Genomic DNA, 17,476 nt, shown 5'->3' with positions numbered 1-17,476 from the left:
ATTTTCTGTACATCTGCAGGTTGTAGTTTGCATATGAATTATCAAATGAATAGCTTAACTGCTTACATTTTAGACAGACTGAGCAGATATATTCACAAGCATATACTTTACATAACTATGCTTTTCAGTTAAATTTGAGAGAAAAAGGATTGAAATGGTTTTGATGCCCTTAAAGTTTCAGCTTTTATGATAGGATTGAAATGGTTCTGTGGAGGTCCTTTGTTCTGGGAAATGCATCTAATGAAGGTGGAAAGTGACAGTACATATTACTCAGGATAACCAAAAGGAAAATCTAACATCCAACTCAGATTTGGATCCACTGAATGTAGTGAATCATCTAGGAGTTCCAACTAATATAATGGTCCTTTTGTTGTACCTGATCACATCCTTCGTCAAAAACTAAAATATGTTTGGTAGTTTTCAGACTTTAAACACTTTACAATCTTATGGACATTAATCTGCAATGACTGGCAAGAGTGGTTGCAAAGAAGCTATGTTGTCATGTCACACAGAAACTCTTAGATTCTAGAATCTAACTATAACTTTTAACGAACTATTTGTGAAGGAAGTTTTATTTCCAGTTAACTAATAGATAGATATTTTTACCTCTAAAACAAACAGTAGATATACTTGCTTTGTCCATGTTGCATCTAATTCTTCAATGGAATCTATTTCTTAAAGTTTAATGCTTAGTGCAACTTCTTGGACATTTCTTCTCTGCAAAAGCTAGAGTGAACTAATAAACTTTTTGCCAATGTCATTTCAGGAACAAGACATGATCTTTTAAAATTCAGTATGAGCTGATGATGGACTAGGAAGTGATTTTTTGTATTTATGGGTAAATTTTTAAGCAGGACTAGTCAAACAACATGAAAAAAGATTACAACTAGTAAAAGACATGAATAAGCAACCAAAGTACCCCTAGCTACTGCAAGTACATCAGGAATTTAACAAACCACCTGCAAGTCCATAGCAAATTGATGGAACTCAAATCCATATAATCTCAAAGTCATGCAAAAAGCAGAACCAATGCAGCTGAAATGCAGCAACAGGAAACTGTATGTAGAGGTAGTTTTTAAAGCTCCAAATGTGTATCAGAAATACTACATTTTTCAGCCTTCTCAAAATCAGTACCAGTGTAAATATTAGATATTTTCAGAAGGAGAAAAATATTTCTCATTTTTTCTGAATAAGGCATGGTCAGAATATGCAGGTTGTAGTTTGCATATGAACAACAGATTCATATACACAGATATACCAGTAGTATACATGGTACACAAATATGTTAGTTTGCCTCAATAGGATTAGTAAGGTAAAATTCTACAAAAGGGAAAAAAAAACATAAAACGTACCACTACACCGTCAAGATGGTCAAGTGCATTACCCCTCTTAGATCTCTAAAATGTCGAAATGGCTCAAAGAATGTCTTCATTGAGGTATCTGAAAGGAAATAAAAGAGAAAGAAACAACATAAGGATGCTTTTAAGAGGCTAAGGAGGAAGAATAAAGACGCACAAAAATGTAATTTCATAAAAGTTGCCAATTTCAAAACACTGATAGTATTCGAAAATCGAGTAATAAAGCTAAACCATTCCAGATAGAACCTATAAATAGGAAGTAAACAATCAGCTACTAATTTTAAACATATAAAGAAAATATGTAAGTCTTAAAAAAATACTTACTAATTGCTATTAATCCTCATCCCCATCCCCATCTGCCACTTCTGACCATTCTTCCTCATCAGTTGTTTCATTTTCATTATTACATTCGTTCACCTCTGCATTAATATCTTCTGCATTTATTTCTTCCAATATGTGTTCTGCATGCTCTAAATCATCTTCTAACTCATTGTCAACTATTTGGTGAACAACTGATATGTCGTCATCCTGGAACGCAACAGGCAACACATTCTCCACTTCCACTCGACCCACAGGCTTGACTTTAATTACCACCCACCAAGCAGACTTATCTGGACGCAAGGGATAAGGAGCATAGTACACTTGTCTAACATTTTGTACAATAATGAAAGGATCATAAGCCGCATACTCCCTCGTGTGATTTACTTCTATGATGATATACTGCTTGAGTACCCTTGTACCTCTATTTGGGGTTGGATCAAACCACTTGCACCGAAAAAGTACAATTCTTTTTTTCCCACCACCAGAATATTCCAGTTCTAGGATCTCCTTAATTACACCATAATAATCGACCCCGGCTTGGTTTCCATCGCCACCTTTAACCCAAACCCCGCTGTTGTTAGTTTTTGTATGCTTACATCGTTCTTCGGTAGTAAATTTTAAAACCATTTACCACATATTTGTCCATAGAATAGACCATACCGGGTCCCCAGGATATGTCCTTTAAAAGTTGGTCATGGTAACCATACTCTGTACTGTAAACCTATTAGTAGTTAAGAAATAGTAAGTTAGCAATAATATAATGCGCACTTTTTAAATTATATTTGCTTTGTGAAAAGGCTTTAACACTTACATAATTGTTAAACCACTTCCCAAACTGGTCGTACACTTTTTCAATGCCATTTAGATGCACAAAGTAGTTGTTCGACAAAATGGAGTTTGAGTTAGTTGTTATGCTTTGTACTTGGATATTTAGTGCAAAATAATAATAAATTACTCATAATATCGTTGAACTTCCGGGCAATTTAGCAAACATGTATCGATGCAAATTTAGACTCCATATCATTAAATTGTCTTGTACGTTTTTTTGAACCTGAACCCGGTTGATTGAAGATTGATATTGGCTTCGCTAAAGCATCATTCTCACCTCCTTCATAATGCCGATTGGGTCTGTTTCGCAAGCATGGCACATCATTCCCAAAGTAGTAAGAACAGAAATGAGTTGTTTCCTTAGCAAGGTAGGCTTCGCAAATTGATCCTTCAACTCTATGTTTCTGCTTGATACCCCGTTTAGACTTGCCAATAGTTCTGCATAATATTATTTTAAGCATGATTTTTTTAAAATAAATTAGTAGACAGAAATTTGCAAAAATTTACACCTATTACCTCTCGAAGGGATACATCCAACGACAATGAACTGGGCCTCCGAGTCGAGCTTCCTCCGCAAGGTGAATTGGAAGATATTCCATCACATCGAAGAACCCCGGTGGAAGAATTTTCTCCAACTTACTTGTTATTACAGGAATATTCTGATGCATCCGATCCAGGTTGTCTACCCTCAACGTACTGGAACACAAGTCTTTGAAGAACAAACTAATTTCTTTCATAGGCTTCCAAATTCGGGCAGGCAAGCTACTAAATGCAATGGGGAGTAAAGTTTCCATGAAAACATGACAATCATGGCTTTTCATCCCATGTAATTTCCCTTGCGCCATATCAACACGTTTTTCCAAATTTGATGCATACCCATCAGGCATCTTCAAGTTCTTAACCCATTCACAAATCTTTCGCTTATGATCCATTGTGAATGAATAACTAGCCTTAGGCTTGAAGACCCCGTTCCCTTTGTCCTGCAACCATAACTCTTTACGCATACAATATTCCTGTAAGTCCAATCTTGCCTTTGGATTATCTTTTGTCTTGCCCTTGACATCCATTACTGTATTGAATAAATTATCAAAGTAATTTTTTTCAATGTGCATAACATCAAGATTATGCCGGAGAAGATTATCCTTCCAATATGGTAACTCCCAAAATATGCTCTGTTTGGTCCAATTATGTGCAAGACCATACCCATCGAACTTGTACGGTGGTTCTTCAGTAACTTTTGGAAAGTTCTCAACCCTCTCCCAAATTTCCTCTCCTGAAAGTCTTGGAGGTGGATAGTTTCGTTCAATTTTGTTCTTCCTAAATCCATTTTTCATACTCCTAAACTCATGATCCAGTGGCAAGAATTGACGGTGACAATCAAACCATGAATGTTTTTTGCCATGCTTTAAAGTGAACGATTTAGTATTCTCCATGCAGTAAGGACAGGATAACTTTCCAGCAGTCATCCACCCAGACAACATCCCGTAGGCAGGAAAATCATTAATAGTCCACATTAACGTGGCCCGCAAATTAAAATTCTGCTTAAGAGAAACGTCAAACGTCTCAACCCCTTCAACCCACAACATTTTCAACTCATCAATCAAAGGTTGCAAGTATACATCAATCAAAACTTTTGGATTACGTGGGCCAGGAATGATGCAAGTAAGGAATATATATGGACTAGTCATACACAACTCAGGCGGAAGATTATATAGTGTTAAAAAAACAGGCCAGCAAGAATATGGTGCAGCAGAAACAGAATGTGGAGTGAATCCATCGGAACATAAACCCAACCTAATGTTTCGTGTTTCAGCCGCAAAGTCTGGATATGTTGTGTCAAAATGTTTCCAAGCCTCTCCGTCTGATGGATGACACATAACACCAGGCGGCCTTCTATTTTCACTGTGCCATCTCATATGAGGAGCGGAGCTATTTGATGCGTACAACCTCTTTAACCTTGGTGTAAGAGGTAAGTAATGCATCGCCTTAACGGCAACCCTCTTCCCGCTACGAGTCCGCTTAAAACGAGCTCTTCCACAAAACTTACAACATTCTAGACCTTCGTCATCCTTATAGTATAACATGCATCCATTTTCACAACAATCAATTCTCATCGACGAGAGTCCTAACTTAGATACTAGTCTCTTTGCCTTATAGTAATTTTCAGGTATCTCTAAATTCGGGTCAACTAATTCATGTATAAGGCCAATCACAGCATCCATTGCACCTTGAGGAACATTCCAATCTGCTTTGATGCTTAATAATCTAACAGCAATAGACAATTGAGAGTGGGGACTACCGTCATATAAAGGCTGACTAGCCTTTTTCAACTGTTCAAAAAAACGACTAGCTTCTTCATTTGGAGCTTCTTCACCATGGTTACCGGATTCAAAATCAGAATGCATCCCATAAGCATCTTGAACCATGTCGTGCATTCTAGAACTTTGGACATTAGGTTCCACCGACCTACTACTTTCACCAACAACAAAGTCTTGAAATCTACCAAAACTACTATTCATTTCTCCATGACTAGTCCACACTGTATAATCTTTTTGAAAGCCGTCTTTATAGAGATGAAGCCTAACAATCTCTGGATTCTCGTAATTCCTACATTGACATTTCACGCAAGGGCACCTAACCAAGCCATGACTTAGAAAAGTTTCAAGTGTCATTGCATAGCCAACAAAAGCATCGACACCGTCTACAAATTCTTGCCTTATCCCCCCTCGGTTTTCGTTTGTCCTATTATACATCCAATTACGAGATTCTATCTACACAAATAACACCAAATTTGAAATTGTTACGGAACAAATTCAATGTTTAATTTAATTCAATATTCAAAACCCAAATCACCAGTTGCCCTAATTAGCAAATTAATGATGCCATCATGCCCCAAATAAAGTTGTACAAAACAATGGAAGACAAAAGACAACAACATAACAATTACGGTGTTTCTAATTCCAAATTACATGATAAAAGACAGCAACATAACAATTACGGTGTTTCTAATTCCAAGTTACGTGACGAAAGATAGCAAGATAACAGTTACAGTGTTTCTAATTCCAAATTACATTAAGCATCAATTCAACAATTAAAATAGAGAAAGCACATTTTGAGATAGGAAAATACACACCAGAAAGTTTAAGGAGGCTGTCTACTAATTAAGTGTCAAAGCTGTCAATAGAGGCAGCAACACAATAATCTCCTAAATCAAGCACAAACAACTTCAGCTGAAATGGCAACTAAAATAAGGGAAAGACTGGGTCAATTCCAGCCAAGGCTTTAACATTTTAGTAAGAGTTAACAAAAAAAGGGGAAGTAACTTTGGGAATTAAAATGAGAAAGGAAATTAGTGAATCAAAAGGAGAAATTAGGGCTTACCTAGAAGATGGAAAATGAAGGTGGAGAGCAATGGAAGAAGAGAAGGGCGGGAGACATGGTGACGTCGCCGGAGTTAGTCTAGGGTTAGTGAGAGAGGGGGCGAGAACAGTGACAAGAGAGAAGCAGAGAAATGGGAACGAATTGGGTCTGGGTGTATTTTAGTTGAAAATAATACCGTCCTCATGAGGTCGGTATATTTAATTAAAAATAATACCGACCTCATGAGGTCGGTATACTTAATAAGTTTATTTTTATTTAAAATATTACTGACCTCGTGAGGTCGGTATTATTTTAAATTAAAAATAAAGTTATAATATTTATCAGGAAATAAATTCCCGACCTAGTGAGGTCGGTATATTATTTGTTCAAATTTTGGTGCAATATTACCGACCTCATGAGGTCGGTTTATTAAAAAAAAAAATATTACGAATTTACCGACCTCATGAGGTCGGGTTTTTTCCGACCTCAACTGAGGTCGGTTTTTTGAGGTCGGGAAAAGCAGTTTTTTTAGCAGTTTATACCTCCCTTTAGCAGTTTATACCTCCCTTTAGTCTAGCCATATATCCCTACAAAACCATCGGATATAACCCCTCAGAAACCGATGCATAACTGCGATGATGTTCAACACAATATAGAACCAATGAAATCTACTTCATCGCTTCAATCCCATGAGTCAGAAATTCATGTCATCATTAAGGTACTTCCAAACGGTAAACCTTGGCTTTGAAGTGCTATTTATGCTAGTACCATAGCTATGAATAGATAAATTTTATGGAATAATTTAACTACTATGTCTGACCACTATAAAGGTGTTTGGTTCGTTGGTGGTGATGTTAATGGTATTTTGGTTGCGGATGAAAAATTGGGAGGTATACCTATTAGTCACTCTAGAGCAGATAAATTCTGGAATTGTATAAACTATTGTAATCTGGCAGACTTTGATTTTAAGGGTAGTGAATTTACTTGGCATAATCTACATTATTATAGAAGCATGAATATAAATGTTGATTAACCAAAATATCCTACAAATATTGAACGACTTTTATACCCTTTGAGAACTAAAATATCTTTAAAGTAATTCAACAATGGATATAATTGTAAAATTAAAAATTTCCCAATATCTTGGACCTCAAACTTAACTAAAAGATTAATTTGACTACAATTGAAATTAGAATCCTAAACCTTTATGGTGATTGGTGAATTGTGTCTAAATTTGCCGATGATTCCCACGTCAGTTAAATTTGTAGTATCAACTCATGTTGATTACTAAAATGATACAATTTATATCCATAATAACTGTTTAATTAGAGTTAAGAAGAAGCTAACTAAAGTTGAACTTGAGTAGAGATCAGTACTTTAACACCGGATAATAGTAAAAGAAAATACTATCCAACTATATCTTTTATACTATTCAGCATTTTTCATCATAATTCAAAAAAAAAAAAAAAAAAATCTTGGACTTTCAAAATCGGATTTTCGTCCTTTCATTTGAGAGCTCTTTCAACTCCTCCTGCATCCTTTGATGTTTGGATTTAAGTTACATATAATACTTTGTTAAGATAGAATAATTTTATATTATCAATGTACTCGAAGGAAAAATTAAGAATAAAATTGTAATGTTTACAAATTTGCCTAATGTTAGGAATTTGGGATTGACTAAGACTTATATTCAAAGAATTTTGTATGTAAAATTATTTCCATAAAATTGAGTATTCTTTTTAAAAAATAATTTTGTGTTGGTTAAATAATTTAATATTTTGAGACCAACTAAGAGTTTGTTCATCTAATTGAGGTACTAATTTTGTTGGAAGCAATGTAGTTAAACTCTGCGTACACGCATTAAAACTTCATTATTAAATCAGATTACCATGTGAAGTGACAGAAAACTGACTAAAATTGAAGGACACAATTTTTTAGAAAAAAATATTTTAGTTTTTGTGATTAACTTCATTTCTTTTAGAAAACAAAGATACGCCAAAATTGAAATAACTATTTTATTTGATATATTTTGTGATGATTTACTAAGGATAACCTGCAAAACACGTTCATAGAGACTAGTGATAGAAAAAGAGCTAAGAGTTTGATACTTGAGAGATTGGATAGATGCTTTGCAAATGAACAATGGATCACAGATTATCCAGATGCCATTATTTCTCATCTGCCTAAGACCTATTCGGACCATAAACCTATTCTCGTCCAACTTAGAAAGAAATCCAACCCTTGGTTGGACAACACATTTAGGATAGAAACTATGTGGTGCACTCATCCAGACTTTAAGAATATAATAAAGGACTGTTGGTACACAACGACCTCTTGGAGGCTAGTAACACTTCTAAGTTTGAAATTACTAAATGGAACAAAGAGGTCTTTGAGAATATTTTCCGGGAAAAGAAATTGCTTCGTTCTAGGCTTGAAGGTATTCAACAGTCTGCGAGATATCCCAGCATGATTTCCTTCAGTCTCTAGAAATTAAGCTTATTGAGAGGTTTGATGATATCCTCAAGCTTGAAGAAGACTTCTGGAGACTAGAATCCCGTATACAATGGCTTAACAATGGAGATGCATATACTAATTTTTTTCATATGACCACCGTCAATAGAAGATGCATCAACATGATTAAATATTTTAAAGATGAATTTGGCAATTGGTTAGACGCCCTGTTAAGCTTAGTGACCATACTTTAACCTATTTTACAAACTTTTACACCACTGGTCACACCAACTCCAATTGGAAGGACATTGTTACAAGGACTAGGGACTTTAATAATACAGATATTTCCAGTCTTGATAGATCCCTAACAAATGTGGAAGTTAAAAAGGCTATCTTTTCCTTTAAGCCTTATAAGGCTCCTGGACCAGACGACTTTCACCCCTTTTTCTATCAAAAATATTGGCATATTGTTGGTCCTTCAGTTCTTGAATGTTGTCACAATAATTTTTTTTCTCAGGATATCCCTCCAAATATTAATTAGACATATCTTTGCCTTATCCCTAAACTCCCTAATGCCAACAATATCAAAAACTTTAGGCCTATTGGTTTGTGTAACACAATTACTAAGATCATAGCCAATAGGAATAAACTTTTATTGATAATATTATTAGTCCTAACCAATCCAGTTTTTTTGGGGAAAAAAAATAGAAGAGCATCAAACAATTTCATTATCATCCAAGAGCTTATGACTCATTTTTAAAAAAAAGATAGGTGGCAAATCTAATATGATCCTAAGGATAGACAGCAAAAAAGTCTTTGATAGACTTGAATGGTCTTTCATCTACTGAATGCTTCACTTCTTTAATATTACAGGAAAAAATTCTAGACTCATTACCTCTTGTGTTACTACTAGCTCTATCTCCGTTCTTATTAATGGAGGTCACCGCTTACTTCAATCCTACAAGAGGTATCCGACAAGGGGGCCCATGTCACCATACATTTTTATTTTGTGTATGGAGATATCTTCACGCAATATGTGTCACCAAGTTAATATTTGTCAGCGCAGAAACGATAAAAACACAGTAATTAACGTGATTCAGATCGATGTAATCCTAGTCCACGCAGTACGGGAGACACTTTTATTATTATTATTATTATTATTATTATTATTATTATTATTATTATTATTATTATTATTATTATTATTATTATTATCAAGGGAGAAAATAAGTTACAAGATGGAATACACTTATGTTCTTCTTTCTGTTCCACTTAATAAATCCTAACTAGCATGTATTTATATTAGTATGTCTAAGTCTATCCTAGAAAGGATCTAAATCCCAATAACACTCGAAAACCAACAAAAACAAATCCTTTTATTTCTTTTCGCTTTTGAGTAGGCACTGACTTGAATATCTTCTCAACTTCACAATCTCCACCTTGAGATGAATTTCAAGCTTTCATATGAACATCATTCAGTCCAATGTCTTTAAGCCTACGTGACCTAACTCTGTGTAGGAAACAAGAGACACTAACCGAAACATTGAACATACTAGTAGCTCTACCTTGCCTTGTCGTTCTTCATCCTGACGCGTCAGTTGATGCAAACTCCTGAAAAATTCATACAATGACTAAATTTGACAAGAGAAACCATCTTGGTCAACATATTCACTACATTGTCCTTTGTGTCAACCTTCAAGACCTTAACTGTGCCTTATTCAACAACATCACGAATAAAATGGAATCTAGTATCAATGTGTTTGGTGCGATCATGAAATACCTAATTTTTTATCAAGTGAATAGCACTCTGGCTATCACATTTTACAGTTGGTTCATGTTGAACCCTACTCAACTCTGACACCAAACCTTTCAACCATATAGTCTCCTTTATTGCTTCTGCTGCTGCCATATATTCAGCTTCTGTTGCGGACAAAGCAACTATAGACTGGAGAGTTGCCTTCCAACTTATGGAACTACCTGCAAGAGTAAATATATAACCCATTGTTGATCTCCTTCTATCAAGATCACCTGCAAATTCAGAATCCACATAACCAAGGGTCGAGAAGCTTTCATTTCTCATCCTACAAAAAGTTATACCAACATTCGAAGAACCTTTAAGATATCTCAATATCCACTTAATTGCTTCCCAATGTGTCTTACCCGAATTAGACATGAATCGACTTACCACATTCACTGCTTGAGCAATATCAGGCCGAGTGCAAACCATAGCACACATAATGCTACCAATTGCACTAGAATAAGGAACTTTTGACATGTACTCCACCTCTTCTTTTGATTGCGGTGCCATCAAAGAAGAAAGTTTGAAATGTTCTGCAAACATTAAAGTAATGAGTTTACATTTATCTATGCTAAACCTCTGAAGTACCTTATCAATATACTTCTTCTGTGAAAGATGTACCTCACCATTTTTCCTGTGAATCTCCATTCGAAGGATTTTCTTAGCTTCACCTAAATCTTTCATGTCAAACTCCTTACTTATCAGTTTTTTTAAATCATTTATCTCTGTCATACTATTAGTAGCAATAAGCATATCATCAACATATAACAGTAAATAAATATTTGAATTATCAGACACCGTCATGTGATACACACAATTGTCAAATGCACTTCTCGAGAAACCTTTAGTTCTCATGAACGCATCAAATCTCTTGTACTGCTGTCGTAGGAACTGTTTCAAACCTTACAAAGATTTCATCAATTGGCAAACCTGGTCTTCTATTCCTTCAATAAGAAAACCCTCGGGCTGATCATGAAGATCACCTCTTCAAGTTCACCAAGTAAGAATGCAGTCTTGATATAAAGCTGATGAAACTTCAAGTCATAATGTTATATCCCGTATTTTTGCATATTCGAAAAATTGAAATAATTGTGACTAGTAAGAGATAAGTCAATATTTTGATCTTATTTAATATATATGTTGTTCATGAAAATATTGACGCGGAAATATGGAGGAAGGCTAAGGGCAAAATGCGAATTTTGGGAAAATTAGTTTCATGACTTATAAAATATTAACCAAAGTAATTGGGCTTGGAAAAACAATCAAAAATAAGAGGCCCAATGTGTGTGTGGTGGCCGGCCATGGAGAAAGAGAAAGAGGCCCAAGCCCATGAAAATTTAAAACCATGAAATAAATAAACAAAAAGGGGTCACAATTAGTCATCCCATTTAGAACCTTCAAGAAACAAAACAAAGTGAGCAAGAACAAGGGGCATTCGACCACCTTAGAGAAAGAGAGAAAAAAATTTTATCCACCAACCTTTGATCCAAAAATCATAATTTTCTAGTATTCATACTAAGTTCAAGACCCTCTTCAACGTGGATTTTTTAGGCAAGAAAATACCTTTTGTGGCAAGTGGAAAAATTGAAAAAAAGGTAAGAATTCTATCCTTTTTATGTTATGGAAGATATATATATATATATATGTTGTAGCATGTGGAAATGAATGAAAAGTATGAAATTTGTGTGTTGTGGGTGTGTGTGTGTGTGTGGCCGTGTAGTGTCGTTGGTAGAGGAAGGTGAATAAATTTTATTTAGTATGTTAATTATGTTGTTGTGGCCTTGTGATGCAAATGGAAGGCTAATGGTTCTAGTTGGCATGAAAATTTGGTTGTAAGTTGTTGTAGGAAATTATATGATTTTATTATAGTTTTTATGTAATTATGGGAATGGAGTTGTTAAGGTGTAAATTGTTGTTGTTGTTGATGAAATTGGAAGATAAAAATGTGTTGTGAATGTTCGTGTCGAAGATTGGAGGTTTTGGGTGAGGTATGATTTTTGGTGGGATTGTCGGAATATTGTCTAGATTGTTTGAAATGTCCTTGAATTATGTTGGAATAATCTTGAGCTAGTAAATGAATATGTAAGTGGCGATATTGGCTTGAAAAGACATAGTTGAATCGAATATGATACGCTATGTAGAGAAGAAAGTTATTAATGTTAGAATGCGTTTAAATTGATTCTTGATGACTATTATTATGGTTGTTGGTATTGTTGGTGTGCTTGTTGATGAATTTGGCCGAGTTAAATTCTCGGGGATGTTAAATTTACAGGGGAGATGTTGCCGAAATTTCTGTAGCAAGTACTAGTTAGAATTGAATTTCTAAGTACTTGTAGCTAATGTTTGGTAATTGATAACGTTATTGTAGATATTGGCGAGCCCGAGACTTGAGTCGGGGTTTGATTAGCGAACGATCGATGTATGTAAAGCCTACCTTTCTTTCTTTTTGCATGACCTTTATGAAACGAACAAGTAACGTATATGTATGATTCTAAAGAAAATTCTATTCTTAGAGCCATTAGGATGGCCAATGTCCGTGATTCCTACAAGTGTTCCATATGGTTGATATGTATATGTGAACTTCGAAGATTCTAGTTGGCATATTTCTAGATATTGTTCGAAAAGAAAATCGATGTGACATAAGTCTTCGATAAATATTTTGACATGTACATATGGCACTAAAGTCCCTATTTGGTTTGACCGTATTGATATTTGAAACTTACCTAATATGTTTGTTACTTGACTTTCCAAAAAATGGCTTATGAAATGTTTTAGAAGGTTCTGTAACTTTCTTATACTACTTCCGATTGACCCAACACTTATTTTGAGCTTTCAGACGCGGGTACATATATTTGTCCATCGAGTTTTGAAATTTAATTATGTACTTATATGCATATGGTTCCCTCACTACTCCGCTCGTGCATACTACTATGATATCGTTCGCCGGATCCCGGGCCGGTTTTGTGATCGTGCGCACTATGTTATATTCGGCAATATGATGTGTTACGGTTCCCGAGACCTCGCCATAAGGCCGGGTACCACTTGTATACGGCGTTATGATGTGATATGGCATAAGATGTGTTCTGATGTTGTGATATGTTATGATGATACGATATGTTCGGGGATTGTACGGAAATTTGAAACCTTCTGGAGTATGATGTGTTGTGGCGCCAGCGTCGGAGTGGCGACCATGTTCCTGAGCCCTATGCATGATTTTTATTTGTATTATTTATATTTTCAGCACAGGTTTTGATATACTAATTCTGTATCCATTTTCTGTACTTCTCACTTCAGTTATGATCCGGATTACTGTATTTCATGCTTTATATACTCAGTACATATTTCGTACTGACCCCCTTTCTTCGGGGGCTGCGTTTCATGCCCGCAGGTACAGACGTTCGTTCTGGTGACCCGCCAGTGTAGGGCACTTATTTTGCTATTCGGAGTGCTCCCTTTGATCCGGAGCCCATATTTTTGGTACATATCTTCCACTGTACATATTTCTGTATGTATATATTTATATGACTATTTGGGGTACGGCGGGGCCCTGTCCCGTCATATGTTTCTGTTATGGTTTGTAGAGGCCTGTAGACATATATGTGGGTCATGGGTCATGTTTGTTCGATTATGTTCGTGATCTGTGCCTTAAGCGGTCCCGTTTGCTATTATGGCCAAAACGGCCCATATGTTTGTATATATATGTATATTCGGGCGATGTGCATTCCGCCAGCCTGCCGACTTTTGGTATGATATTTATGCTACAGGTGACCGCTTAAGATGATGCATGTTTCTCAGTATCCGTATAAATAACGTATATTAAATTTGAATAAGTCTTTGATATATCGATCTGGTACGTAAGTCTGTTTGGGTGTCCAAATAGGGCACCAGTCGCGATCCACGGGGCTGGGTCGTGACACATAATGGGCAACCAAAGCTAGTAACAAACGAATTGCGTTATGCTTCACGATTGGTGAGAAAATCTCATTGTAGTCGATTCCCTCCATTTGACAAAAGCCCTTAGCAATGAATCTCACTTTGTATCTAGCATCTTCTACACCCGGAATGCCATCCTTTTTTTTGAAGACCCATTTGCAACCAATAGTTCTCTCCCCCTTTGGTAGACTCACTAAATCCCATGTCTGATTCTTGTACAGAAAATCCATCTCTTCGGTCATTGTTAAACGCCATTGATCAGTTTCACCACACATAGTATCTTCTGTATAGCTTGAGGGTTTCAGATCCTTTATTTTCTCCTCGGCAGTAGCTAATGCATATGCTAGAAAATTAGCTTGCGAAGGCTGAGGATAATATTTTGGATTAGGATTCAGAGTTTGTTTTTGTCGTTTCCAGTAGCTGTATTGTATGGTTCAACTTCAGGTACTACTGTGTGAGCTTTTTCATTATCTGACTCCACCTGAGTCACTTGATCCTCCTCCTAGGTGAATTTCACATTTTTCTCCATTATTTCTGTTGTAGGAATGAAGCAACGTTGCTTCATCACTTTCTGTCCTGCAAACTCAATAGAAGCCTTTCTAGGATCAAGCGTAGAGGCCTCATCAAAAGTAACATCACTACTGATTACAAACTTAAGAGGATCTAAACTCCATATTTATAGCCTTTTACCCCTTCAGCATATCCCACAAATAAACCTTTAAGAGCTTTAGGTTCTAGTTTTCTATCACTTACATGATAATATGCGGGACATCTAAAGATTCTTAAGTACAAGTAATCAGACGGTTTACCTGACCATACCTCATTTTGAGTTTTGAAGTCAATCGCCGATGCTAGAGAACTATTAACAACATCGTGCTTTCTCAAGAAGAGTGCGCTAAATCCTTTCAGCTACTTCATTCTATTATGGTGTATGCCTAACAGTTCTATGTCTCAATACACCATAAATCTTGCATAAATTGTCAGACTCCTCATTGCAAAACTCTTAACTATTATCTTGCATAAATTGTCAAACTCCACACTGATTTTCAATTAATGTCTACCAGTTTTTGAAATTCTCAAATATATCACTTTTACCCTTTAAGAAGTATATCCAGACCTTGCGTGAAAAATCATCAATGAAAGTAAGAAGATACCTCTTTCCACCTTTAGATGGAACCTGAGATGGACCCCATAAATCTGAATGAATGTAGTCAAGTACCCCTTCGATTTTGTGCTTGCTCATGCTAAAGCTGACCTGTTTCTGTTTTCCAAGGACACAATGCTCACAAAAATCAAGTGCACTAATTTCTGACCTTTCAAAAGGTTTCGATTGCTCAAAATTGCCAACCCCTCTCACTCATGTGACTTAATCTCATATGCCACATCTTAGCCTTTTCATCATCTGATAACTGTGAGGTTGCAGCATTCGCAGTACCTAGAATGGTGCTGCCCATGAGTACATAAAGATCACCCTCTAATTTGGCCTTTAACATGACCAGAAAACCTTTGGTCACCGTGCATATTTCACCTTCACCCTCATACTTGTATCCGAGCTTATCAAGAGTACTAAGAAAGATCAGGTTCTTTTTCAGATCGGGAACATGTCGAACATTAGTCAATGTTCTTATGATATCGTCATGACACCGTATACAGGCTGAACCAATGTCTGTTATTTCATATACTGCTTCGTTTCCCATCAGTACAGTCCCACTCATCTGCTCGTAGCTAGTAAACCAATCTTTTCTGAAGCACATGTGAAAGGTAAAAGCTGAATCTAAAATCCACTTGTGGGTCTAAATGTCATTTGTTGAAGCAGTTTGCACATAATCTTCTCCAGATGTCTGAGCTACCTGAACCATAGATGCACTGGCTGTTGTTTTATCAGTCTTCTTATTCATGCAATCCCTTTCAAAATGACCCTTTTGTTGATAACCCCAACATTCAGCATCTTTCCTACTCACCTTTTTTCTAGACTTTGACCTAGTTATTGATTTGCTTCTCCCTCTTTGGCTCGAGCGACCTCTAACCGTCAAACCCTCACCATGGTCCTCTTTCTCACCATTGTTGATATGGTTTCTTAATTCATTCGAATTCAATGCATGTCTTACCATCTGTAATGTGACCACCTCCTTACTGTACACCACTGAATTAACTATGTCTTTGTACGCTGGTGATAATGAAAACACTAGAGTGCATGTAAGTTCTTCATCTCCCACTTTAATATCAGCATGAGTAAGATCCATAGCCAATTTAGTAAAAGCATCAACATGATCCTGTAAAGTTGTACCTGTCTTTATTTTGAAGGTGTGTAAACGCTGCCTTAACAACATTCTAGTTTTTACTGATTTCTTCTGGTAGAGATATTCAATTTTCTTCCACAAACTCGCATCCTTTTTTTCGGTACTGACTTCACATAACACGTTGTCTGATAAGGATAATTGAATTGTGCTAAACGTATTTGTCTCAATCTTCTGCTTCTCGGCCTCTTTCGTATTTTCAGGACACGAGTCGTCCAAAGCATAGACCGATCCTTCTCTCCATAACAAGTAAGATATTTCGCTTCATCTTTTTTTTTCCCTTTCTATCTTTGTACCTTTTCTGGTACTAAACATTTTTATTTTCATTGGACTATTTTTTTAGAGATTACTTACTCAAATTATCAGTATTTCCTACGGATATTTCCTTACGGAATTGATGTGTATTTTGACAATGTTGGTGGTAAAATGCTTGAGGTTGTCATTAATCATGTCAATCACGGAGCTCATATTGCACTTTGTGGGATGATATCCGAGTATAATAAGGTACTTTTTTCGTATAATCATTTGGTATTCGAAACTCATTGATATGACATTTCCTTTTTGTCTTTTTTTATATTAAAAATGAACTATACTGAACGAAATTAAAGATTGGACTTTGTAGGTTTGGAAAGAAAGAGAAGGAGTTAGGAATTTATTGAACATAGTAGGTAAAGAAGTTAGGATGAAAGGGTTCCTATTATAATCACTTTGAAGATTTAATAAAGGAGATGGAAGTTCACTTGAAAGAGGGCAAAATAAAGTCCAAACACAAAATTTACAATGGTATTGAGAGCTTTTTGGAGAGTTTAACATCTCTATTTTCTAGCTCTATTATTGGAAAAGTAATTCTTCAAGTTAGTACTCCTTAAACTACTTTAACTTCCCCTTCGTCCTCCCTATTATCCTCAGAATAAGAACAACAAGAAAACGACAATATATGTATCTAATGTAATTTGTGCTTGTTAACTATGTTAATTTGTCCTTTTTATGAGAATGTTACATTATTACGTCTACAAGAAGAGATATAAGGAAGGGTGATTATATTTGTGTGGATTTGCATTGATTAAAAGAGATCGATGGTTGTGATATATGTGGAGTCTCCAACATCCTTGAATGCTCTCTCTTTTTAA

At 35.8% G+C, this 17,476-nt stretch overlaps 1 protein-coding gene across 1 annotated transcript; it reads right to left on the bottom strand.

Annotated features, from left to right (window-relative positions):
• Positions 1-2,662: 2,662 nt before the first annotated feature.
• Positions 2,663-5,179, bottom strand: LOC132619603 (uncharacterized). Its single transcript, XM_060334456.1, has 4 exons — positions 4,198-5,179; positions 3,706-4,077; positions 3,024-3,576; positions 2,663-2,945 (listed from the first exon to the last, which is right to left on the bottom strand). The coding sequence occupies exons 1-4, from the start codon at positions 5,177-5,179 to the stop codon at positions 2,663-2,665; spliced, it is 2,190 nt and encodes a 729-aa protein (XP_060190439.1).
• Positions 5,180-17,476: the final 12,297 nt, after the last annotated feature.

This window comes from Lycium barbarum, chromosome 11, assembly GCF_019175385.1.
Source record: "Lycium barbarum isolate Lr01 chromosome 11, ASM1917538v2, whole genome shotgun sequence".
NCBI classification, from domain to species: Eukaryota; Viridiplantae; Streptophyta; class Magnoliopsida; order Solanales; family Solanaceae; genus Lycium; species Lycium barbarum.
Note: the sequence above shows the minus strand (reverse complement) of the source record. Positions and strands in the feature narration are given on the sequence as shown.

Excerpts from the sequence above, each read along its gene's own strand:
- LOC132619603 (XM_060334456.1), bottom strand. The coding sequence starts at position 5,179 with ATGACACTTGAAACTTTTCTAAGTCATGGCTTGGTTAGGTGCCCTTGC. Across the intron at positions 4,078-4,197 it reads TAATCTTCCGCCTGAGTTGT|GGGTTGAGACGTTTGACGTT; the intron begins GTATGACTAGTC and ends TGTGGGTTGAAG. Across the intron at positions 2,946-3,023 it reads TGGATGTATCCCTTCGAGAG|AACTATTGGCAAGTCTAAAC; the intron begins GTAATAGGTGTA and ends AATATTATGCAG.